We start from the raw sequence: 27,510 nt of genomic DNA on the forward strand, positions 1-27,510 counted from the left end.
ATACTGATGGAGGGGTCTGCACTTAGGGGGGTCTATACTGAGCAAGGTCTGTACTTAGTGCAGGGGGGTTTGTACCTAATGGGGGGTCTATATTGAGGGAGGGGGGTCTGTACTGATGGAGGAGGGTCTGCACTGGGGGGGGTCTATAATGATGGAAAGGGGTCAATACTGATGGAGGGGTCTGCACTTGGGGGGGGGGGTTATACTGAGGGAAGGGGGTCTGTAATTAGTGGAGGGGGGTCTGTACTGAGGGGGGACTATAGTTGGTGGAGGGGGGGTGACACAATGCTTTTTCCACACCAGGTGACCCTACTGGGGCCACTGACTGAGGCGTTTTGGCAAATTTTTCAGGTATTTAGCAGCCTGTGAGAACTGGTCTCTTTCATTGGCTACAATAAAAACACCTGATGCGTCAATATACATGGAAAATAGGCTTTTGAAAAAAAAGTATGCCAGAAAATGTCTGTATTGTGGTGTAAATGTAGCCTGGGGGGACACAGACAGCAGGCATAGCCTTGTGTATAGAGGGAATGTGTGGAGCCATGACACACTGTACTGGTCCCACTGATCCCCTCCATGCCCCTCTCTGGGAAGTTTTAGAATCCCCCCCCCTCAGTGTAGCAGACCTCTTCACATGCAGGAACCCCCTCACTGATCCCACACAGGTCACATGACACACTCTGCCGTTTGCCCCCTCATCATTGGAGGGACCCCCATCCCCATAGAAGCCAGCAGGCGAGGAGTGGAGGGCGGGGCGGTGGGCGGAGCCCGGCCTGTGTCTCTCCCTCCTCCTCCTCCTCTCCCCTCACTCATCTCTCCTCCGATCTGCAGAATAACGGATCTCAGCTGCCGCCATGGGGGTGGAAGGATGCACCAAATGTATCAAATACATGCTCTTCATCTTCAACTTCATCTTCTGGGTGAGTCCGGAGCGATCGCTGGGAGAGGGGGGATGGATGGGCCCATTTGTATGGACATAAGATGGGGGTCCATGGTGTGATCGCTATTCTATGATGTACAGGGAGGAGGATGCGATCACCATGTATCACTGCGATCCCACGCATCACACAATGTAACAACAACAACAAGCTGAGCGGGGGGCGCACGTGGGGGAGATCCGGGCTGTGTGTGGTCACATCCGAGTTGTGCTGTCAGATCGGGGCTCTGTTTGGACAGATCGACGCTGTGCGTGGTCAGATCGGGGCTTTGAGAGGGAGGTGGACCAGTGTGAGGACAGATCGGGGGGCTGTGTGTGGACAGATCGGGGATGTGCTTCCAGATTGGGGCTGTGAGAGGGAGTTGGACCAGTGTGAGGACTGATCGGGGCTCTATGTGGACAGATCAGGGGGCTGTGTGTGTGGACAGATGGGGGCTGTGTGTGGACAGATGGGGGCTGTGTGTGGACAGATGGGGGCTGTGTGTGGACAGATCGGGGCTGTGCTTCCAGATTGGGGCTGTGAGAGGGAGGTGGACCAGTGTGAGGACTGATCAGGGCTGTGTGTGGTCAGATCGGGGCTGTGTGTGGTCAGATCGGGGCTGTGCTTCCAGATTGGGGCTGTGCGTGGTCAGATTGGGGCTTTGCTTGCAGATCGGGGCTGTGCGTGGTCAGATCAGGGCTGTGAGAGGGAGTTGGACCAGTGTGAGGTCAGATTGGGGCTGTGCGTGGTCAGATCGGGGGTGTGTGAGGTCAGATCGGGGCTGTGCGAGGTCAGATCGGGGGTGTGTGAGGTCACATCGGGGGTGTGTGAGGTCACATCGGGGGTGTGTGAGGTCAGATCGGGGCTGTGCGAGGTCAGATTGGGGCTGTGCGAGGTCAGATTGGGGCTGTGCGAGGTCAGATTGGGGCTGTGCGAGGTCAGATTGGGGCTGTGCGAGGTCAGATCGGGGGTGTGTGAGGTCAGATCGGGGCTGTGTGAGGTCAGATCAGGGCTGTACTTCCAGATTGGGGCTGTGTGTGGACAGATCTGGGCTGTGCTTCCAGATTGGGGCTGCGTGTGGTCAGATCGGGGCTGTCGGGGGGAATTGAGCCAATGTATGGTTAGATCGGGGCTGTGCGCGGACAGATCGGGGCTGTGCGCGGACAGATCGGGGCTGTGCGCGGACAGATCGGGGCCCTGTGTGGTCAGATTGGGGCTGTGCGTGGCTGAGTGTTCTTTTTCAGATAATGAGTTTAAACTAATTTAAACATATACAGTATAGAACAATTTTAAATATATATATGGGATTTTTATGTTGCTATAGACAATACAGATCATTTTAAAGGTTTCCTACATTTTTATTAAGTATTCATTTAAAATCACAGTAAAAAGTATAATTTTACATTACAAATACAGTAGGAATTCTGATGTCTCTTTCCTTCATAAAGGCTACATTATTGTTTTCCTCAACATGTTTTGCCCACAACGGCTTCATCAGGAGGAGTGTTTCCAATGAGTGATAAGCCATCATTTCAAAGACATCTAATTTTCCATCTCATCAGTGCAAAGGGTTTGTGTCCCCACAATCCTATGGTGGTGTTTGAATGGCCACAGGAGAGACAATAGGACCTCAGTAACTTGAAACATAACCTCCTGCGCTCAGGTGTGGTGCTTAGGTGTAAGATGGACTCTCTCCTCGGCTGATCTTGCAATTACATAGCACACACCTCTTGCTCTCCTCTTAGAACTGTTGATATCCTTGCACAAACTACAAAACAACAAAAGAGAGGGCTCACCGCCTAGTACATTATCGTAACTCAGTCTCAGCTCAATAACTCAGCTCTAAAAAGAGGGCCTGACCTTCGAAACACGTTAGTCCTTTGTGGCCATTTAGAGGTCTTCCCATGCCATCAGCTGAGTGTGGCGTATTGGAGGCAGTCTGGTCTGCATCTCTAGACATGCTTGTGTCAAACACGTGTTTGTGAGTACCCAGTTGGTGTCTTACTTTTATACACCCCGGCCACACCGATCACAACATTGAAATCGTGCTACTTCATTGTGATTTCAAAGTAGCATTTCAGTGCTACTTCAGGTGCACCTTGGAAGACATCTGTGTGACTTCATGCACAGATGTCTATGCAAGTCGCATCTAAACGTGCAAAATGTAGTGCAAGAACTACTTTCAAAATCGGTGCAACTCCAGTGGAGTTGCACAGTTATGACTGCTTCCAATGCGGACAACAGGTTTGAAACTTTCAAATCGCATGACAAGTCGCACCGGTGTGACCGGGGGCGTAATAAAGAATTAATATAATAAAGTGCAAGTGTCTCTGCGTCCAGTCCCTGTGTCCGTGGGATTGCGCTACTGCGCATGTGCCCCACAGACAGCCGTTGGGACTTGGAGCGCAGAGATTCGGGCGGCCGGGCAAAAATGTTACACCCCCCCCCCCCCCACACTCTGGGCCACACTGTGAGAGCTCCCGGTGCTGTCATACCCCGCTGCCCGGCGTCCCTCCCTCCTCCTCCTTCTCTGCCGGACGCCATGGCTGTCACTCCCGAATCCACAGATCGGCGATCCCGGCCACCTGACCCAGGCTGAGAACTGAGCCCCGAGAGATCGAATGACAGCTCTGGGGAAAGAGGAGGAGAAGGGGGAGGAGCCTACGAGCAAGATAGCAACCGCTGGATGAATGCGAGAGGAAGAGTGGGGTGGGGAAAGAGGAGGAAAGGGGCAGGGATGGAGGATGAGTGGAACAAGGAGATATTATTAGAGAGGAGGGGCGGGGGAGGAAATGAGCGTTTCCTTAGGTTTCTGAAGAACTGGATTACAGGATAACAAACATCATACCCCATATAAATCATATCTTCTTACTATATAAAGTACAAGTGTCTCTGCGTCCAGTCTCTGTGTCCGTGGGATTGCGCTACTGCGCATATGCCCCACGGACAGCCGTTGGGACTTGGAGCGCAGAGACTTCGGGCGGCCGGGTGAAAATGTTGAAGCGGCGGGTGTGCGCGGGCACGCTGTGGGTACACGTTTGCACGCGAGAGCCGCTCGGTCAGCTCTGTGCGTGTCCTCAATGTTGCTAGGGCAACAGGGACGCTATGCGCAGAGCTGGCTACGTCATGCGGCTCTCGCGTTGTTAGAAAAAAAAAAAAAGACATAAGCGAGAGCCACTCAGTCAGCTCTGCGCATAATGTTTGACCACATATGTTCTAGCGCCGATTAATTTAACGGGCTTAATGTCTAGTGAGCTATAATGCACTAGGTCGGTAAATAAGACTTCAGTATCTGCTGTATTAGGAATCAGTCACAAGGGGCCGCCAGGTTCAGCCCTGCACATAGATCTCAACATACAGCTTGCCTGGTTTAGAGTAGCAAACATGCATATGCAGGCTGGTATGCTGTTCCCTCCATTGGATTAGGCCGCCGATACTTCGGGTTTCGAATTCACCAGAAGTGACGTCACTTGGCTCCGCCCGGCGCTTTGTGTCACTAGACGTGACTTCCTGGCTTGGTTAGACTTTTGGAAATCTTTGACCTTTATCACATTGTTTTGATTTGTGGCACTTTGATTATTAATTAGTGTGTTTTGTTAAACATTTACTAGTTGAATGATGTAATTAATGTGATCAAGGGCAGCATAGGACTGATTTAAACACATATATAGACCAATTTTAAATATATATGTGGGTTTTGTACGGCGCTAGACAAACATATCCTTTAAAGGGTTTTCTACATTTTTATTTGGTATTAATTTTAAAATCACATTAAAAAGTACAATTTTACATTACAAATACAGTAGGAATTCTGATGTCTCTTTCCTTCATAAAGGCTACATTATTGTTTTATTCAACCTGTTTTGCCCACAACGGCTTCATCAGGAGGAATGTTTGCAATTAGTGATAAGCCACATTAACATAATTTCAAAAACAGCTAGAGTGCACCCGAAAAGTATTCACAGCGCTTCACTTTTTCCACGTTTTGCTATGTTACAGCCTTTTTCCAAAATGGAATAAATTCATTATTTTCCTTAAAATTCTACAAACAATACCCCATAATGACAGCATAAAAGAAGTTTGTTTGAACCTTTGCAAATTTATTAAAAAAAAAAAAAAAATCCCATGTACATAAGTATTCACAGCCTTTGCCATTACTCTCAAAATTGAGCTCAGGTGTATTCTGTGTCCACTGATCATCCCTGAGATGTTTCTACAACATGAATGGAGTCCACCTGTGGTAAATTCAGTTGATTGGACATGATTTGGAAAGGCACACACCTGTCTATGTAAGGCCCCACAGTTAACAGTGCATGTCAGAGCACAAACTAATCCATGAATTCCAAGGAATAGTCTGCAGACCTCTGAGACAGGATTATATCGTGGCACAGATCTGGGGAAGGGTACAGAAAAATTTCTGCAGCATTGAAGGTCCCAATGAGCACAGTGGCCTCCATCATTTGTAAATGAAAGAAGTTTGAAATCACCAAGACTCTTCTTAGGGCGGGCTGCCCAGCCAAACTGAGCGATCTGGGAAAGAAGGGCCTTAGTTATGGAGGTGACCAAGAACTGATAATCACTCTGACAGACCTCAAGCTTTTCTCTGAGAAGAGAGGACAAATTTCCAGAAGAACAACCATCTCTGCAGCACTCCACCAATCAGGCCTATATGGTAGAGTGGCCAGATGGAAGCCATCCCTTTAGTAAAAGGCACATGAAAGCCCGCCTGAAGTTTTCCAAAAGGCACCTGAATGACTCTCAAAAACAAAATTCTCTGGTTTGACGAAACAAGATTGAACTCTTTGGCCTTAATGGCAAGCGTCATGTCTGTTGGAAACCAGGCACTGCTCATCACCTGGCCAATACCATCCCTATAGTGAAACATGGTGGTGGCAGCATCACGCTGTGGGGAGGTTTTTCAGCGGCAGGAGCTGGGAGACTAGTCAGGATCGAGGGAAAGATTAATGCAGCAATGTACAGAGACATCCTTGATGAAAACCTGCTCCAGAGCACTCTGGGGGCAAAGGTCCATCTTCCAACAGGACAACAACCGTAAGCACACAGCCAAGATAACAAAGGAGTGGCTATGGGACAACTCTGTGAATGTACTTGAGTGGCCCAGCCAGAGCCCAGAGACTTGAACTCGATTGAACATCTCTAGAGAGATCTGAAAATGGCCGTGCACCGACACTCCCCATCCAACCTGATGGAGCTTGTGAGGTCCTGCAAAGATCAATGGGAGAAACTGCCCACAAATAGGGGTGCCAAGCTTGTAGCATCATACTCAAAAAGACTTGAGCCTGTAATTTGTGCCAAAGGTGCTTCAACAAAGTATTGGGCAAAGGCTGTGAATTATGTACATGATATTTTTCGTTTTTTTTTTTTAATAAATTTGCAAATATTTCGATCAAACTTCTTTCACTTTGTCATTTATATGGGGCATTGTTTGTAGAATTTGGAGGAAAATAATGAATTTACACAATTTTGGAAAAAGGCTGTAACATAACAAAATGTGCAAAAAGCGAAACGCTGTGAATACTTTATGGATGCCCTGTAATTTTCCATCTCATCAATGCAAAGGGTTCGTGTCCCCGCACTCCTAAGGTGGTGTTTGAATGGCAACAGTAGAGACAATAAGACCTCAGTATCTGCTGTATGAAGAATCACTCACAAGAGGGTGCCAGGTTCCACTCTGCACATAGATCCCAACATACAGCTTGCCAGGTTTAGAGTAACAAACATTCATATGCAGGCTGGTATGCTGGTTCCTCCATTGGATCAGACCGCTGATACTTTGGGTTTCGATTTCACCTGAAGTGACATCAACTGGCTCTGTCCAACATGTTGCGTCACTAGACACGTGACTTCCTGACCTGATTAGACTATTAGGACTCTTTTTTTAACATCCATCATATTGTTTTAATTTGTAACACTTTGATTATTAATACACTGCTCAAAAAAATTAAGGGGACACTTTGATAACACATCAGATCTCAATGGGGAAAAATATCATGCTGGATATCTATACTGATATGGATTGGGTATTGTGTTAGAAATGAAAGGATGCCATATCGTTTGGTGGAAATTAAAATGATCAACCTACAGAGGGCTGAATTCAAAGACATCCCAAAAATCAAAGTGAAAAAATGATGCAGCAGGCTATGTCCATTTTGCTGACATTTCATTGCAGCAACTCAGAATGGTACTCAGTAGTTTGTATGGCCTCCATGTGATTGTATGCATGCCTGACAACATCGGGGCATGCTCCTAATGAGATGACGGATGGTGTCATGGAGTATTTCCTCCAAGATCTGGACCAGGGCATCACTGAGCTCCTCAACAGACTGAGGTGCAACCTGGCGGCGTCGGATGGACCAAAACTTAATGTCCCAGAGGTATTCTATTGGATTTAGGTCTGGCGAGCGTGGGGGGCCATTCAATGGTATCAATTCCTTCATCCTCCAGGAACTGGCTGCATACTCTTGCCACATGAGGCTGGGCATTGTCACGCACCAGGGTCTGACAATGGGTCCAAGGATTTTACCCCAATACCTAATGGCAGCCAGGGTGTCATTGTCTAGCCTATAGAGGTCTGTGTGTCCCTCCATAGATATGCCTCCCCAGACCATCACTGACCCACCACCAAACCAGTAATGCTGAATGATGTTACAGGCAGTATAACATTCTCTATGGCTTTTCCAGACCCTTTCACGTCTGTCACATGTGCTCAGGATGAATCTGCCCTCATCTGTGAAAAGCACAGGGTGCCAGTGGCAGACCTACCAATTCTGGTGTTAAATGGCAAATGCCAGTCAAGCTCCACGGTGCCGGGCAGTGAGGACAGAGCCCAATAGAGGACGTCGGGCCCTCAGGCCACCCTCATGAAGTCTGTTTCTGATTGTTTGGTCAGAGACATTCACCCCAGTGGCCTGCTGGAGGTCATTTTGTAGGGCTCTGGCAGGGCTCACCCTGTTCCTCCTTGCACAAAGGAGCAGATACCGGTCCTGCTGATGAGTTAAGGACCTTCTACGGCCCTGTCCAGCTCTCCTAGAATAAAACTGCCTGTTTCCTGGAATCTCCTCCATGCTCTTGAGTCTGTGCTGGGAGACACAGCAAACCTAACAATGGCAACGTATTGACGTGCCATCCTGGAGGAGTTGAACTGCCTGTGCAACCTCTATAGGGTCCAGATATCTCCTCATGCTACCAGTAGTGACACTGACCCGAGCCAAATGCAAAACTAGTGAAAAACAGTCAGAAAAGATGAGTAGTGAAAAAAAAATATATCAATGGCCTCCACCTGTAAAACCATTTCTGTTTTGGAGGTCTCATTGTTGCCCATCTAGTGAACCTGTTGTTAATTTTATTAACACCAAAGAAGCTGAAACTGATAAACAACCCCCTCTGCTACTTAACTGACCAGATCAATATCCCAGGAGTTTAATTGAGTTGATGCTACACTCTGATTAAAACGTGTGTCTTTCATTTATTTTAGGAGTGCGTGTGTGTTTCATTAAACAAAACTAGTTGAATGATGCAGTTAATGGGATCAAGGGCAGCGCAACACGGATTTGAACACATATTGTTTTTTTTTATGTGGGAACACATTAAGTGGATGCAGCATCTCTAATATTGATCTGTTCATTTATATGGTCTATTCTCACCTTTAGTTGTTTGCTTTCATTTTTTATTCACTTAATTTCTTAGATTGGAGTATATGACTTAGGCAGCACATGAGTGGTTTTTGTTTTGCCTCTGTCCATTGTTTTTTGCTGTGTGTCTCCTAGCGGAGGAACTTCACCCATCTGTTGGTACTGTGACCATTGTCACTGAGACAGAAAGAGGAAATCCAGGCACTGGACTAGTGTCCACTAATGTCGCCCTATGAGTAGCGGTCCATGTTCAGATCGCTCTTCCTGACCAGGGCCTATTTTGCGATTCGGCACTGCGTGACTTTAACGGACAATTGCACGGTCGTGCGACGCTGTACCCAAATGAAATTGACGTCCTTTTTTTCCCACAAACAGAGCTTTATTTTGGTGGTATTTGATCACCTGTGCGATTTTTTGATCATGCGCTATTAACAAAAAAAGAGCGACAATTTTGCAAAAATAACAATATTTTTCACATTTTTTTATATAAAATTCCCCCCAAAAAAATGTAAAAATCTAAATTTTTTAACATTTTAGGCCAATTTGTTTTGTGCTACATATGTTTGGTAAAAAAAATCGCAATAAGTGTATGTTGATTGGTTTGCGCAAAATTTATTGCGTTTACTAACTAAGGGAAAGATTTTAGTTATTTTTATTGTTTTTTTTTAACGAGTAATGGCGGCGATCTGCGATTTTTTTTGTGGGACTGCGACATTGCGGCGGACAGATCGGACCCTTGACTGACATTTTTGACACTTTTGGGGGTACCAGTGATAACTACAGTAATCAGTGCTATACATATGCACTGTTACTGTAAAAATGACACTGGGAGGGAAGGGGTTAACTTTATTGGAGAGGGAGGGGTTATGTGTGTCCCTAGGGGCGTGTTTCTTACTGTGATTGGATGTGGCTGTGTGTGTAACAACACAGATCTGCAGTCCTACATAGCAGGACCGTATGATCTGTGCTTTCACACAGGGGAGAATGACAGGCGGCTTTGTTTACATTAGCCTAAAAGAAAAGAAAAGGAGGCGCAAACACCTAGTGCATTACCCGTGGTACTGTTAAAATTGGTTTAATAAAAATGCTGAATGCATACTCACAAACATGAAGAATAAAAATCGTATTGCAAATTCCCGTCACCCATGTGTTGGACCATGTCCTGGAAATTGCGACCGCTAACGCTAAAGCTCCCTTCCTTCATTAGCCGCCTGCCTTTCTCCCTCTCCACCCGACGATCGTGAGTGACCGGCAGACATCGGGTCCGCCGGTCACACGCGCGGGCTTCTTAGGGTATGAGCGGGGGTGGGAGCGTGCCTCCGGCGACGCGCGTTTGCGCCCTATTGGCTCCCAGGCTAGTGACGTACCAGTACGTCACTTTGCCTGGGAGGGGCTGATCGCCGCCGTATATAGTCAGGCGGCGGTCGGCAAGTGGTTAGAGAGCATTTGACAGGCGATGAGGAGGCATTGTATCGTCGCCTGTTTTAACCCTGTAAATGCCACATTACTGCCCTGCAACCGCGTGCATTGCGCACAGATGCCGTCCGATTGTAGCACAGCCTTATTCACTTGAATGGGTCACATTTGGACAGTGATGCCAAATGCATCAGAAGTTTAATTCCTGCCTCAGCCACAAAGCACCCGCGGCTTGTGTACGCCCCCGGCCACTGCCTTTCCAGCTAAGGGGGGAGAAGTTAAGGGGCGGTAAAAATGTGGCAGAACTACATGGCTTTACCACTCTTCAACACTACTAGTGTAACTGAGTCATGTTGTCACTTTATGTTGTCACCAAAGCAAGGAATATTTCCCATTGGGTCACCGACTTCTCTTACAACTTTCAAAGATGAGAATTCTATTCTCTCTGTTGTGTCTCCAGGACAGGAAATGAAGGGAAACCTTCCTAGTGGGGCCAGACAGCAAACAGGATCCTTGATGAAGGTTTAACCTTTCCCTAATCTATGTGAAAGTTAGAATTAGAAATCTGGTGATCCAGTAAACAAACTCCCTCTAATAGGGTGACAACGCTAAGTGCCCGGCCCTGAAATCACCCTGGTCATTATTGTAGTCGCAAGGGTTGTGGCGTAGCATTATCACGCACACTGAGAAGCAGGTTACCAGTGTTGTCACATGGCTCAGTAGGGATCTATGGGCTGGCGGGAGGAACCACAGTGTAAAGCGGACAACGTAAGTGACCTAAAAAACACCCAGAAGTGTGTTAGATGTGAAGGTTCTTTGCTCGTTGACACAGAACAGATAGTGAGGAAAATTTCCGCCTGATGGGGACAGGATTTTATCGCTAGAAGGCAGAGCTGCACGATTAATCGTTAACAAATCGTGATCTTGATTTACTGCCCTCACAATTATAATCCAGCATTTCCACGAATTATGTAACAAGTGCAGAGCCGTTCCCTGCTCACAGCTGTAAAAAAAACAAAAAGCAGCCGGCAGTGTTTAGCAACAACATGCACTAATGCCTCCTACACACGTGCAGATTGTCGGCCGAAAAGATTCGGCCGACGACCGATCGGCCGATTTTCGGCTTGTTAGTATGATGCTTCCGACAGCCGACAGCGCACTTTCGGCCGAACAGAATCTGTCGTGCAAGCATTAAAATTTTCGTATGCCGACACCAGAACGGCCGATTGTTCGCCAGTCAGTACAGAATTCGGCCGACAGACAGCAGATTTGCAAGACTGGGCATGCTCAGAAAAGAAAAAAGACACGGAAAGTTAACCATCACATGACATCACTTCTGCAGTCGGCTGTTGTTGGCCGACAATATTTGTGTGCAGTCTTTTGCAGTTTTCAACCGACACGACAGCCCTTGGACAAAAGACGGCCGATCGTTCGGCCGACAATCTGCACGTGTGTACGAGGCATTAGGCTCCGTTCACATGTAGGCGTTTTGGGGCGTTTTTGTGGAGTTTTTCTGCTCTAGGATCAGTTCTCAAAACGCCCAACAAGACAAATCCTATTCATTTCAATGGCCCCTGTTCACATCTGAGCGTTTTGACGCTGTGAGCAAAACGCCCAACGCTCAAAAAAGTACATGAGCTTCTTTTTGGGTAGATTACAGGCGTTTTCCATTGGTCTCTATTCAATTTAAAAACGCCTGCACAAAAAACGCCTGTAAATCGTGGTAAAAATCACGGTAAAAAACGTGCGAAAACGCTACGCTCAGGTGTGAATGTAGCCTGAAAGAGAGGTAAAAAGAAGCATTGTATCCTTCTGTTCTTTTATAGTCGGTCCATTGATCGACTTCAGTACAACCGGACTGAAGAATTTTTTTTGCATGCGATTGCTGCTGGCTAAAGCTGGCAGAACACAATAGCGCTGCGGGAGGGATTCCCCCATGAACACCGACTGTGTTGATGAGGGAATCGAGGGGGAATCAAGCGATGTTTGACTGGCTTGTGACACTAGGCAGCGCAGGCTTTGAGGATCAGGAAAAACATAGTGACCACTGGTTGTTAGGATGCAGGCGGTTGAACGTATTTCAGGTGGTGTCAGCATGAAGTTGACTGATTTGGGGGTACAGTGTCTGGAAATGGGCTGCCAAGGGGTACACAAGTGAAGAAAGATTGAGAAATGCTCCTCCAGACAAACTTCTGGTAACAGTTTAGTACAGGGGTGGGGAACCTTTTTTCTGCCGAGTGCCATTTGGGTATTTTTAAAATCATTTGGGGGCCGTACAAAATTATCAACTTAAAAATGTGCCTGTTATATTTGGTCAAACATTTAATTAACTAATGTGATGGCTGCAACTGCTTCCCTTTGGTGAGGGGTGTGATGTTAGCTGGTATTGATGATATTGTTACTGGCAACTGGTTTTCCAGGTTTCCCCTCTCAAAATGCAGAGGGATTAGTGCCCCCATCAATGCAGAGTGATTAGTGCCCCCCTTATTGCAGATGGATGAGTGCCCCCTATCAACGCAGAGGGATGAGTGCCCCTATCAACGCAGAGTGATTAGTGCCCCCATCAACGCAGAGTGATTAGTGCCCCAATCAATGCAGAGTGATTAGTGCCCCCAATCAATGCAGAGCGCATGGGGATTAGAGCGCCTCCTGATTACACACAGAGCAGGGTTCTTCTACTTACCTGGCATGGGCGCTATCATACAAGGTCACGCCTCCTGGACCGACTCCTGTGATAGACGTCACCACTGTGCTGTCTATCATAGGTAGGAGGCTTGACTTTGTATGACAGCAGCCGCGCCGGGTAAGCAGAGGAACCCGCTCTGCGTTACCCCTTCTCTTCCCCTCTGGAGGCAGCCCAATGGCAGGGCCGGATCAGATGGCCTCGGGGGCCGCATACGGCCCGCGGGCCGTAGGTTACCCACCCCTGGTTTAGTAGATGAGAATATTCGGGAGTGTTGTTCACCTCATATAATACAGACGGCAGTTCTTACACAGGTGAGAGCGGTGGTATGACATCATGGAATGACATCACTGTGGAATGTATGGAGGGATACACAGAAGAGTGACACCTGTTTTTCATCTAGAAGAGGCCAGGCCAGCATACAGAATGCTGCTGATTTGTACTCATTCATTCATTTCTTAGCAAACAGAACTGAAGGCATGCTGGATCTTGTAGTCCCTCAACCATTTTTAGTTATTATAGTTAGTAATTATAAAACAATCTGTTGATAGATGGTGAATCCGGCGAATCCTTTCCGATGAATTGCAGGGTTTGATCCTCCTGAATTAATGCGATCTGCAGAATTGTCCACTGTGCTTGCACCCAGGTCATGAAGATTTATGACGTGTGATTCAATGCAGATTGAAGACAGTAAAAAGTCAGTTTGTCAATAAAAATACATTTCATCCAGTTTGTGAATTGATTTACTTACCCATGTTTAATAAATATGATCATAGGAGAGGTCCTAAAGATTAGCTGAGTTCTTAACTAAAATAAAATAAAATGAAGCACAGATGAATGAAGGTATCAAGGAATACCTTGATGCCAATGGTCGCCTCTGGTGGGATCTGAGATTAGCCACCTGATGGTCTTCTCTAATGGCAATAGACGTTCCATGCTTTCTCAACAGGAATTGTGATTGGGCATAGTGTGTGTTTTTTTTTTTTTTCTTGTCAATCACTATTATTTTTCTCTGACATAGACTGGGTGTGTTTATAATAATCCCCAAGGCTGCTTTAACACTGCTCCATTACAAAAACGCGGTAAAAACACATATGCATTTTTGTCACGTTTCTAGTGCGTTCTTAAGTTGCCTGACATCAGCCTGCACCTGTAAAAAATGGACATGTTCGTTCAAAAAAAATGCATTTTTGATGCGTTCTTGCTGTGTTTTTGATGCATTCTCTGATCATGTTAATGGTAGGGTGCGATTTTGGTGCGTTTTCTTCTTTTTTTTTTTACCGCACCAAATATGGACATAGAAATGTCAACAGATGCCCAGCGTGCAAACTTTTTCTCCTACCAGTGATTCACCCAATTGAACCGGCATTATGGTTATGATGTCTTGTGTACTATTAATATTTCTACATGTTGATATGTTGCATCACCGTTGTTTTTGCTATATGTACTGCAACTTTTTTTGATTAATTAAACCGAGAATTGCAACAAAAAAAAGGTATGTATAGCAATTTCTTCTTGGGCTCCTTTCACACGAACGATCCGGTCAGATCCGCCTGTCAGTTTTTTAGGCGGATCTGATCGGATCCTCCATGCATCCCTACGGGGCAGTGGATGTCAGACATGTCCGCTGACACCTGCTGCCATCCACATCCGATCCTGTCCGTGAAATCCGGACTGATGGAAACTCTATTTTCCATCTGTCCAGGGGATCGGATGAGAGCGGACAAGCGGTCCGCTCTCATCCCGATTCCCCATAGAGAGCAGCGGGGCTCTGACACCTCCCGTTCCGCACACAGAGCGGAGACGGAGCTGTCATCCACCGACTCAGCGGGGATCGGCGTTCGATCCCCGCTAAGCAGAGAATGGACCACAGCACACAGCGGACCGTGTGAAAGAAGCCTTACAGAGTTAGCTATTTGATGCATTCTCTATTCATGTCAATGGGGAGGTGCGATTTTTGGCGCTTTTTTTTTTTTTACTGCTCCAAACATGGACCACAAAATGCAGCATGCAGGACTGTTTAAAAAAATGCAACTGACCCGCAACTGACTGGTGTGAAGTGTATCATAGGATTTAATGGTCAGGCATTTTTCTTCCACTTTTTGTAAGGCACAAATGGAGGAAAAACTGATGAGTGTGAAAGGGTCCTAAAATCCCCCCCCCCCCCCCTGCCTAGTCCAGTCATGCATACTTACAGGGTGATTTTTCATCTCAAGTTTATTTGTCTGGCCACCAATGAATATTTGTAGATACCTCTAGTGGGAGGCATGCTGAGTCTGTACTCCTACCACCCCCACTCCCCACCAAAAAACTGACAGCTTTGACATGCAGAATAAAAACTTCATTTTTCCAGAAATAATTTTTTTTTTTTAATTGTTGGTTTTGTTTCTGAGCTGTACTGCAACTTTTTTTAAATGTATTTAATGATGGATTTCTGAGAATTCAGATATCATTCTGAACATTAAGGCTAGGTTGGCAGCATTCCGGGGCGGGAACACATGCAAAAACACATACGTCTCTGAACCACCAGGAAGAGCACTGCTCTTAATAGCACCCCCAGGCATCAGCAAGCATGGTGCATTTTCATGCATGCCGAACCACATAGTGCCGTGTAGGTAGGGCAGCCTATTGAAATTAATAAGCTACCTTAACGCAGAACGCAGGCTACACAGATCTGAACAGAGCCTAAGGCTTGGTTCACACTTATGCAAATTGGATGCAAGTTTCCCTGCATCCAACTCGCATGACAGGACAGTGTGTCCAGCTCGCAATTGAGCCGGTTTACACAGCTCCGGGGTGGCTGCGAAGAGCATTTGGAAATGATCCTGTGAGTCTTTGGTTCCAATTCAGGTGCGAATTCAGGCAAAAAATTTGGACTTGATTCGCACCTGAATCGGGGAACAGCGACGCACCGGACCAAAAGATGGTTGGTCGGTCCTTTTACTTCCAATTTGGGGCACAGCGCATGCGCCGTGCAATGTACTGTGCCATCCTATATGATTGGTGTGTTAAGTAGTACTATTCTTATCAGTTTAATCCCTGTTACGTCCCCTATCAGGGGCCGTGTATGGAATAGATTTTAGGAACCGGGAGATGGAAAAAGATGGTTGGTCTGTCCTCTTACTTCCAATTTGGGGCACTACGCGTGCGCCGTGTAATGTACTGTGCCATCCTATATGAGTGGTGTGTTAAGTAGTACTATTCTTATCAGTTTAATCCCTGTTACGTCCCCTATCAGGGGCCGGTGTATGGAATAGATTTTAGGAACCGGGAGATGAAAAAAGATGGTTGGTCGGTCCTCTTACTTCCAATTTGGGGCACTACGTGTGCGCCGTGCAATGTACTGTGCCATCCTATATGAGTGGTGTGTTAAGTAGTACTATTCTTATCAGTTTAATCTCTGTTTTGTCCTCTATCGGGGAACAGCAGCTGCACATATGTGAACCTGGTTTTAGGGTTTGTACACACCATGCAAAGGCAAACCAGTTGCGACGCAACACAAATGCAATGTCATTTGTGACTTTTTCAATCGAATTCTAACCGCCACTATTTCTTCTAAACGTACACTAGCAGCTGTGTGACCAAATCCTGTGCAGTCAAATACTAACTGTACTTAAAGGGGAAGTCCAGCTTAACACTAAAATCTCTACAGGCATCCACAATCTAACACTAAATGATCTAACCCTGTAAAGAAGAAATCGCTATACATACCTTTTCTGAAGCTGCTCCGGTTTGGTCTCATGCTGAGCTGTCAGCGGCGGCTTCACTGTGGAGGCGGATGCAGAGGAGACAACCAACAATGGAAGCCCCATACTAACTCTATGGGTGACGTCACTTCCCATTTATTTCACAGCCATTGTCGGCCGCGTCCTCTGCAGAGCTTCTGCCGCTGGACACAGGATCGGATCAGCTTAAAAAAGGTATGTATTTCTGCGAGACTTGAAGGCCATGCCAACTCTTTGTCCTTACCGCCGATTACCGTATTTTCCGGCGTATAAGACGACTGGGCGTATAAGACGACCCCCCTAATTTTCAAGTTAAAACATAGGTTTTGGGCTTTACTCGCCGTATAACACTACCCCCTTCCGAAGCAAGGCAACACCATTGAAAAACATCAGATTTCTCATAGCTCTCCAAGGTACTCCTAAGTACTGTAATACATGTAATCTCTCATCATATCTCCAAGGTACCCTAAGTATTACCAGTAGATGTAATCTCAAGACGCTGGCTGTGTGGGAATCCTGTACCGGTATACCGTATGTACCGTAGCTTCGGCTACATACAGTGTACCGCGCTGAGCCAATCACAGTGAGCGATGTATTCTATTATTGAATGCAAAGCCTGCTCAGATTGGCAGAGTCAGAGAGGCGGGCTGATGTTACTCCGCCAATCGGAGCAGGCTTTGCATTCAATAATAGAATACATCGCTCTCCCTGATTGGCTCAGCGCGGTACACTGTATGTAGCCGAAGCTACGGTATATATGGTATACCGGTACAGGATTCCCAAACAGCCAGCGTCTTGAGAAATTACATCTACCGGTAATACTTACACTTAGGTTACCTTGGAGATATTATACTCGGCAAATAAGACGACCCCCCCATTTTTGGGGGATTTTTTTGAGGTTCAAAAGTAGTCTTATACGCCAGAAAATACAGTACCTCAAAGAGTTTTCGCACTCTGGCTGATCCCTCCAGGGCCTGCACTGTGTTCCTGGGTGAGAGATTCCCTCTCTTGGTCCCTTGCTCTGTTTTCCACCCTCACATCACCCTTATCCCCCTTTACTCAGATTGTTTGCTATATCATCACCTTTGATCTTCTTTGCCTCCCTTTCTCCGCCCTGTCCCCCTCCCCCCCTTTTTTTCTTCTTTATTCCCCTGACGTATATTACACCATTCAGTCCTGAAAACTATCCCTTCCACTTCTTTGGATACACTGGCCACCAGGGCCCCTTGTGACCCTGGTGCTTTTTATTTGATACACCTCCATGGTATACATCACTACCTTGGGCATCGATATTGAGGCCTGGACCTTTAAAGTTAGCTTAGAAATGTCAACAGATGCCCAGCATGCAAACTTTTTCTCCTACCAGTGATTCACCCAGATGAACTGCCATTATGGTTTTGATGTCTTGTGTACTGTCATTATTTCTACATGTTGATATGTTGCATCACGGCTGATTTTGCTATATGTGCTGCAACTTTTTTTGACTAAATAAACGGAGAATTACAAAAAAAAAAAAAAGTATGTATAGCAACTTCTTCTTTACAGGGTTAGATAGGTTAGTCTTAAGGCTCGTACATACTATAAGAAAATTGGGCGAACATTTTCAGGAAAATAATTTTCGTACGATTTTCGTATAGTGTGTACAGAACTTTCTACAGACGATTCAGAATTTTCATACATGCTTTCTTGAAGAGACAAACTTCAAAATGTTTCTTGTACGGGAAAAAAAGAACGATTTTCGTTTCATGTGTACCGTTTTTGTACAATTTTTGTACAAGAAAAATCAGAAAAGAAAGACTGCGCATGATCAAAAACAATAAACAACAAAAAAAACTTTGTCATATGAGAATTTTCGTATGCAGTTTCTTAATCATTTTCGTTCATCGGTTCCGATTTGCTGTGAAACAACAAGTACAATCGGATAATTGTTTGCCTGATTTTCTTATAGTGTGTACCCCACTTTAGAGCGTGGATGCCTGTAGATTGAGCAATTTTAATCCCCTTTCAAACCTGCTCCCACCCCCATTTTAAGCCTATTCTTACTAATGCCTCGTACACACGCAACGATTATTGGCCGTGAATTTTCGGCCATCGTCCGATTGGCCGATTTTCGGCTTGTTAGTATGATGCTTCCGACAACCGACTCCGACTTTTCGGCCAAAAAAAATCTGGTGTGCAGGCTATAAAATTTTTGTTGGCCGTCAACACAACGGCCAATTTTTTGTCAGTCAGTACAGATTTCGGCAGACAAAAATCTGATGAGCAAGACTGGGCATGCTCAGAGAAGGAAAAACACACGGAAAGTAAACCAGCACATGACATCACTTCAGAAGTAGATTTTTGTTGGCCGAGAAAATTTGTGTGCAGTCTAGGCACATTCCAACCAACAAAACACAACTCTGGACAAAAGTCGGACGATCGGTCGGCCAATAATCGTTGCGTGTGTACGAGGCATTACTTGTAAAGGAAAGATGTCTATACTAACCCATTCTGAGGGCACTCCGTTTTCTCCGATTCAGTGAAGACGAGGGACAGCTGATAACTGATGCCCCATAGTAAGTTTATTGGTGACGTCACCGCATTGCAGCCATTGTCAGCAAACTCTCCTCTTCTTATTCTATTTTTCATTTGGTGATCCAGTATGTAAGTCTGTTGTTAGGAAGAAGAGTTGAGTGCTAACAAAAATGGGCATTTATTCCTCAAAGTGTGGGGGGAGTTCCACTGGAGGGTGTTTTTTTTTCCCCAGGGGTTTAGCTTAACCACTCTGCCTGCCCACATGGGTGGGCGGCAGCTACAGGCCAGGCAACGTACCTGTACATCACTCTGCACATACGCACTAACGCGCCCCCTTGGACCGTTGTGCCGGTGGGCTACTGATCGTGGTAACTGACCACTTTGAGCAGCCAGGATGTCAGCAATCACATGATCTCAGTGTCAATGCAATGGGTTTCATTCATAACAATTGTGCTTATTATTGTGATGGGCCCACAGCTATCACATGGTACATGGGCTAATTGCACCACACTGTACCATGTGATTAACTGTAGCCAATCACAGATCACTAGTAATCACAGCTGGTATGAATGTAGCCCATTCGTGACAGTTCAAAACATTGCTGTTACAGTCATAATCACTGTAACAGCAAAGTGTGAAAAAATATCCTGATCACCCCTCCCCAGAGTAGTACAGCGTCATTATGGTAACACTGAACTACTCTGATGAAAGTATGTAAATAATATATTTTAAAAAAAGAAGAAAAAGTTGACGCTGTACTGCATTGTATGTAAAAATAAATGTGAAACAATTAATAATTTTCATATATATATATATATATATATATATATATATATATATATATATATATATATTCGTTTGTAGATGCTACAACTTTCACACAAACCAATTAGTATGCACTTTTTGTGATTTTTTTTTTTTTGTAGCAGAATACATCTTGGCCTAAATTTATGAAGAAATTTTATTTGATATGTTTTAGGAATTAGCCACTATTGTTTTTTTGTTTTTTTTTCGAAAAGGTATGTCTTTTTTCGTTTATAGCAAAAAATAAAAACCCAGTGGTGATCAAATACCACCAAAAGAAAACTCTTTTTGTGTGAAAAATGTTCTAAATATAATTTGCATACAGTGTTGCATTAATGCTCAATTGCCAGGTAAGGTAGCGCAGTGCAGAATAGCAAAAAATGATCTTGTCATAAAACGGGTAAAACCTTCCTAAAGTCAAGTGGTTAAAAGGAAATTGAAAAATAATAGAATTACTGTCAGGATCACCAGGTGATAAAACTATTCTACAGGGAGGACTGCTGTGCTAATGCTAGTGACAGGCTACATAATAAATGTCATTTTTTATTTTGCCCATAGTTTCACTTTAATGTTTCTTCGCCGCATTGTGAAAGGGAACCAGTGGTTGTTTTTTATGGAGGATGTTTAAGTCTATAAAAAGGTAGCTATTTGCCTATTGTAATGGTGGGAATTTACTTAAGTGATAAACAGAATTTCCTGCTTTTCTGGAATGAGGAAATTACTGTAGTAAAGATATATACGTCAAATCCGCGCGGTCTAGATGGGCTGTTCTACCACAAATGTTTGTTTTTCTTGAACCTTACATTTACATCTACAGAAGTCACATTGCTTCTCCTTTTATTTTCCTCTAATAGCAATAGAAAAGCGCTATTTAACTATTTCCATTCAAGTTGGACTTAAGACAAATCTTTTTTTTTTTTTTTTTGTTAAACTGTCGGGATTTTAGTGCTGTGTCTCCTACTGGAGAAATTTCCCTTCATTCCCTGTTCCTGAGACTACAGTATAAAGATGATGAAGGTTCTCACCTATGCCGACTCCATCCAATGCTTTAAAAATGGGTTGAGATGGAAATCCACTGTAACTATGGAAATGCATGTAAGCCCTAATACTTACTGATCTGTGAATGGATACAAACAGTGAGGGGGTCTAGATGTTTTAGTGTATGTAAAAATGGAGGCCAGTTTTGCACTTTCGCCTACAACTCTCTGTATTTTACTTGAAGCTAACCCAGGTGGATGACATCATGCCCCCCACCCATGTGACAGCGTTTGGGTCTAGGGCAGCCTTTTTTTTAACCTGTTGGAATCCTTGAATTCATTTTCAGGTCACCCGGAAGCTTTACTAAAACCAATTAAGTGAGGAGAATGCCTCTTACAGTGGTGACCAGATGGAAGAAAGCCCCTTACATTGGTGACCTGATGGAAGAATGCCCCTTACATTGGTGGCCAGATGGAAGAATGCCCCTTACATTGGTGACCTGATGGAAGAACGCCCCTTACATTGGTGGCCAGATGGAAGAATGCCCCTTACATTGGCGGCTTGATGGAAGAATGCCCCTTACATTTGTGGCCAGATGGAAAAATGCCCTTTACATTGGTGGTCATATGGATGAATGCCCCTTACATTGGTGGCTAGATGGAAGAATGCTCTGTACATTGGTGACCAGATGAAATAATGACCCTTACATTGGTGCCAGATGGAGGAATGCTCCCTACATTGGTGGCCATATGAAAGAATGCTTCTTACATTGGTGGCCAGATGAAAGAATCCCCCTTACATTGGTGGCCAGATGGAAGAATGCCCCTTACATTGGTGGCCAGATGGAAGAATGCCCCTTACATTGGTGGCCAGATGGAAGAATGCCCCTTACATTGGCGGCTTGATGGAAGAATGCCCCTTACATTTGTGGCCAGATGGAAAATCGCCCTTTACATTGGTGACCATATGGAAGAATGCCCCTTACATTGGTGGCCAGATGGAAGAATGCTCTGTACATTGGTGACCAGATGAAAGAATGCACCTTAAATTGGTGGCCAGATGGAAGAATGCCCCTTACATTGGTGGCCAGATGGAAGAATGCCCCTTACATTGGTGGCCAGATGGAAGAATGCCCCTTACATCAGTGGCCAGATGGAAGAATGCCCCTTACATTGGTGGCCAGATGGAAGAATGCCCCCCTTACATTGGCGGCCAGATGGAGGAATGCTCCTTAAATTGTTGGCCTAATGAATGAATACTTCTTACATTGGTGGCCAGATGAGAGAATGCCCCCTTACAATTGTGGTCAGACTTCCACTCTTACAGACAGCTAAAAAGATGATTGGTGTAATGTCACTGGCTACGCCAAGTGGTGTTGGCCATGGAACTATGCAGGAACCATCAGATGAGAGGTCAGTCAACCACAGCTCAAGAAGTCCCTACCAACCTCTGGAGAAACTCTAGGGTCCTACAAAAACCTGGTTTTAGAATGGCTGGTATAGGGATGGGCCATTCAGGCCCAATGCTGTTACATGCTCCCCCGTACTTGTAAGCTTTTGGAGAAACGGAGCAAGAGCTCAGATGGAACAAGGAGAGCGTGAAGGAGCATTAATTGGTAAGTATATTTAAATGGGGGGGGGGGGCTATTGGGAGGCACTGTCACTTTTACTGCACTAAGGAGGTCTGCAGGCTGCCATTGCTGACCTCTCCTTCTGAAAACTTCAGTTCCCTGGTTGTCATGCTGATGCAAGAACTTTTGTATTTTCTGAGTCAGTGACCCAGGAAATGTGTTCACATTAGGAGCCCTGACCTCACTCTGACTTTCCTTATCTCATACATGTTGTTGGTTGCTGTCTCAGAAAGTAGTGAAGGCAAAGACAGCCAAGCAATTACCACGTTCAGCTATGGCAGCCCCCCTATTTCTACCAGTACAGGTTTCTTTAAAAAAAATGACACACTTTCATCTAGGTAGGAGGGTATCGTGGATTCTGCTAAGTGCTATTTACATTTTATAACACCCGTAGTTTCAGAAAAACGGTGCTTTCTGCAAATATAGAAAACATATTATTACTGGCTTTTTAGGGTTCATTGAAACAGTGTATTTCACAGTGTAAAATGCAGGATCTTGCTGGCAGCAAGATTCTACATTTTTAAGTGTTTGCCTAGCATTCTTGTTACTAGAACACAGGTGTCCTCGGTTGCTAGGATGCAGACGACTTCTGCTGCCTAGCATCCTCCGTTGCTTGAAGACAGGCAATTTCTGCCCCCTAGTGTCCTTAGTTACTAGGGTGCAGGCGACCTCTACAGCCTAGTGTCCTTGGTTGCCATGACACAGTTGACTTCTGCTGCCTAGCATCCTTGGTTGCTAGCACTGTGCTAGCTAGCATGTGACATGTAAACATGAGTAGTGTGTAATCATTGGCTGCAGCACTGCTGACTACACATTATTGATATTTGCATGTGAGCCAGCAGCAATCAATAGGTTGAATTAAGGCAGTACATTTGTATGCATCGCACACACATTTACATGCAGCACAAATAAAGCTGAAATGTATGGTCTCAAGTGCAGCTGTGTCCTATTTTTTTTTTTTTCTTTTTTTTCTTTTTTTTTTTAACATTGCTAAATGCAGTGCAAAATTACCACCACTAGACAGCTGTATGAATTGGTGATCGACCGATATCGTTTTTTTACAGTTGATACCGATATTTTGGTCATCGGACATCGGTATCGGCCGATATTTTCAGACATTCAATTTTTTTTTTTTTAATGTCTACAGGTACTGCGGTGGAGGGATCTAAAAGACCCCAAACCCCTCCTCTGCACTTAAAGCATTCAAAACGCCAAGTTTGGCTGTTTTGAATGCTGTATGTTTTTGAATTCTGCGCCGCCAGTTCCTGGAAGTGATGTCATGACATTACTTCTGGGTACTTGGCGGCGCCAAACTCAAAGAAATGGAGACTCGGTCAGACGGCGGCGGTGGAGGTAGGATGCCCAGGTCTCTCGGTGGGACAGGAGACCCGGGCGAGCCGCGGAAGCGACGGGAGAGGGGGGGGGGACATCCCCTCCCGCTCTGTGGAATGACAGCTGAGCGGCTTCTCAGCCGCATCCGTTGTCATTACAAGACAGCCGGCCGTCGGCTATGGACACCGGTACCGGGGTGGTGATGCCTCTAGCTGCAGGCATCACCCCGGTACATGCACTATCCCGAAATATCGGCAATATCGGTAAATCAAAAGGCTGGATCCATCTAGTATACGTTGCATACTAGCACATTATGCATTTACTTCACAGGTAACCGAAAATAATTTTTTTTTTACAGGCTTTCCTTCCTCTTTTAGGACCAAGCCTATTTCTGACACATGTTGTTTACAAGTTAAAATCATTTTTTTTTTTGCTAGCAAATTACTTGGAACCCTCAAACATTATATATATATTTTTAGCAAAGACTCTGGAGAAAATAATGGCGTGGTTGTTGCAATATTTTTTGTCAGGCGATATTTGCGCAGCGGCCTTTCAAACGCAATTTTTGGGGAAAAAATACATTTCACTGAATTTAAAAAACTAAACAGTAAAGTAAGCCCAATTTTTTTGTATATTGTGAAAGATGATATCATCGCACAAGTAGCTCATGCACCTTTTTGAGCTTTGAGAGTTCTTAACTGTGCGTTTTGCCACATGTGTATTTGTGCAAAAACCACGCGTCTGTTTGCCATTAACAATGAATGGCATTGCAAACATGACACACATTTTTTGCACATTACATAAAAGCCTGAAAAATTACGCAATTTTGCACGCATTTACGAATCGCTATAGAGTGAAAGTGAATGCAGCCTTAGAGCTTCAGGTCATTCTGGGCAGCACTGCTATTAACCCTGTATGCCTCACACAATGTTCTTGAAGCTGAAAAATCCCAGCGTATCTTCTTCGCTAAAAGCAATGATATTTGAGGTTTGTAATTCTGAAAGGCCACCACTTAGCCTTATATTAGGTTTATATAGTTATTGGGCTCAGGAGCAGAGCAATTATGTAATCATTATCAAATTAAACTAATATAACTACTTAACAAAAATGTTTAGCACTTGCTGGCTAGAGTGATAAAAGGGTGGGAGAGCTGTCTATCCTTGATTTAGACATACTTTGTGGTTACACTATTGTCCCCGTTGACATTATCAGGTGTCACAAAGAAAGGATGTTGAAGGGGGGCATCGAAATGTTGGTGTTCATTATTAGATATCAAAAGGAGGGGGTTGCATGGTGTTGCTGTTAAATGGCAGGCAGCTTCTATTGCTGATTTCTGGACGTCTGGTGCATGAACGGTGTCAAACATGGTACTATGCATTTATCGAAGTACATATGTTATATGGCTGCTTCATATTCATAGAGTAATTCTAAGGTGAACATCTTCTAAACCAGGGGGGTCTCCAAACTTTCTGAACAAAGGGACAGTTTACTGTCCTTCAGTCTTTAACCACTTAAGCCCCGGAAGATTTTACCCTCTTCCTTACCAGGGCCTATTTTGCGATTCGGCACTGCGTCACTTTAACGGACAATTGCGCGGTAGTGCGACACTGTACCTAAACAAATTTGGCATCCTTTTTTTCCCACAAACAGAGCTTTCTTTTGGTGGTATTTGATCACCTGTGCGGATTTTTGATCATGCGCTATAAACAAAAAAAGAGTGTAAATTTTGCAAAAATAACAATATTTTTCACATTTTTTATATGAAAGTCCTCCCAAAAAAAAAGTAAAAATCAACATTTTTTAACATTTTCGGCCAATTTGTTTTATGCTACATATGTTTGGTAAAAAAAAAATCGCAAAAAGCGTATTTTGATTGGTTTGCGCAAAAGTTATCGCGTTTACTAACAAAGGGAAAGATTTTTGTCATTTTTGTTGTTTTTTTTTTTTAACGCGTAATGGCGGCGATCTGCGATTTTTTTTTTGCGGTACTGCGACATTGCGGCAGACTGATCGGAGCCTTGACTGACATTTTTTACACTTTTTGGGTTACCAGTGACATTTCTACAGTAATCAGTGCTATAAATATGCACTGTTACTTAGGGATGCACCGAAATGAAATTCTTGGCCGAAGCCGAATAATAATGAAATGTTTGGCCGAAGGCCGAATACCGAACGCGGTGTTTCGCATTTTTTCCATTTATTTTGCCAATTTTTTGTCCTCTCTCTTGTCCTCTCATGTCTCTCTCTCTTGTCCTCTCATGTCTCTCTCCCTAAATGTTACTGTAGGGAATGGGATTCAGTGCACACTGCAGCCTTGTACCATAGGGTTAATGTTAGTGACACTGTAGGGATTGGGAAGGATGCTGGGAATGGAAATCAGGAAGCATGCAGGCAGCCTTGTAAATTTTAATTGCAGATACAGGGCACTGGGCAGGTCAGGGTTAATGTGGTAACATCAATTACTCAGTGACAGTCAGTGTCAGTGTGGACTCGATCAGATTATACAGTGACAGACAGTCTCTCATAGTGGTGGTAGTAGGAGGCTGGAGGTGGACTAGTAGGAGCCTGGAAAGGAGCACAGCCGCATACATACATTACTCACTCGTGCACTGCAGCCCGCCCCACACATTCAGTGAGTCTTACTCTCCTCCCTAGTTTTTTCAATGGCACATTCAGGAAGCCAATCACGCCGTGAGTAGCGGCACAGCGGAACCAATCAGGTGTGCAGGCACCGAAAGTGCTATTTTTTTCTATTTTCGGCCGAATAATGTTCAGCCGCCGAATATTCGGTGCATCCCTACTGTTACTGTAAAATTACACTGGCAGTGAAGGGGTTAACTTTTTTTGAGAGGGAGGGGCTATGTGTGTCCCTAGGGGCGTGATTCTAACTGTGATTGGCTGTGGCTTGAGATGTATGAACAGTGATCAACGGTTCTACATAGTAGAACCGTATGATCATCATTCATACACTGGGGAGAATGACAGGCGGCTTGTTTACATTACACTCTCCACCCGACGATCACGAGTGACCGGCGGATGATCGGGTCCGCCGGTCACACGTGCGGGGGGGGGTCCGTGACTGCGCGGGAGCGCGCTTCCGGCGGTGCGCGCTCGCTCCTGAGACCCTCACAGGCTAGCGACGTAGACTTACATCGCTCTGCCTGTGAGGGGCTGACTGCCGCAGTAAATATACTGTGAGCAGTCGGCAAGTGGTTAAGAGGGCCAGACTGTGGCCATTGGAAAATAGAAATTGTCCTGGCGTCAGTGGGAGTAAACAATGCATCTTTGGTATTAGGGAGAGGAATAGCGCCCCATTGTTGGTGTCAGTAGGAGGAGTAGTTCCCCATCATTGCTGTCAGTGACAGGAATAATGCCATTGCCCCATCCTTGGTTTTAGTGGGAGAAATAGTGCCCCATCATTGGTATCAGTGGAAGTAATATTACCCAATTGTTGGTGTCGGTGGGCGAGTTAGATCCCCATTGTTGGGTTCAGTTTAAGGAATCATACCCCATCGTTGGTGTCACTGGGAGAAATCGTGCCCTGTTGCTGATGTCAGTAGCAGGAATTATGCCCCATTAATAGTGTCTGGGAAGAATAGTTTATTATATCAGTGGGAGGAAAAGTGCCCCAAGGGCTGGATAAAGGCAAGCAAAGGGCCATAGTTTTAAGACCTCTGTTGTAAACAAAAAAATATAAAATGTAGTATATTGTAGCTTTCATTTCTGTTGGAGCAATCACAATTTCTTTTCTCTTTTGATCAGCAAGCAATAAAGTTGTCTGGCAATATTTCTCTCCTCTTGCAGTGGTTTCATCTTCCTCTTGTCAAAGAATAAGCATGCACCCTCAGCCTAGCATGCA

The 27,510-nt window shown here is 45.0% G+C and overlaps 1 protein-coding gene across 1 annotated transcript in view; it reads left to right on the plus strand.

The window, feature by feature from the left end:
* The first annotated feature begins 760 nt into the window (after positions 1 to 760).
* The window catches only part of CD81 (CD81 molecule), a 104,098-nt gene continuing 77,348 nt past the window's right edge, over positions 761 to 27,510 (plus strand). Inside the window, exon 1 of the mRNA XM_082270450.1 lies at positions 761 to 920. Within this exon, the coding sequence (XP_082126576.1) occupies positions 855 to 920 (66 nt within the window). The 5' untranslated portion in view covers positions 761 to 854. The remainder of the gene's footprint in view (positions 921 to 27,510) is intronic.

Source organism: Pelophylax lessonae (assembly GCF_965119305.1).
Source record: "Pelophylax lessonae genome assembly, chromosome: 10".
NCBI lineage: Eukaryota > Metazoa > Chordata > Amphibia > Anura > Ranidae > Pelophylax > Pelophylax lessonae.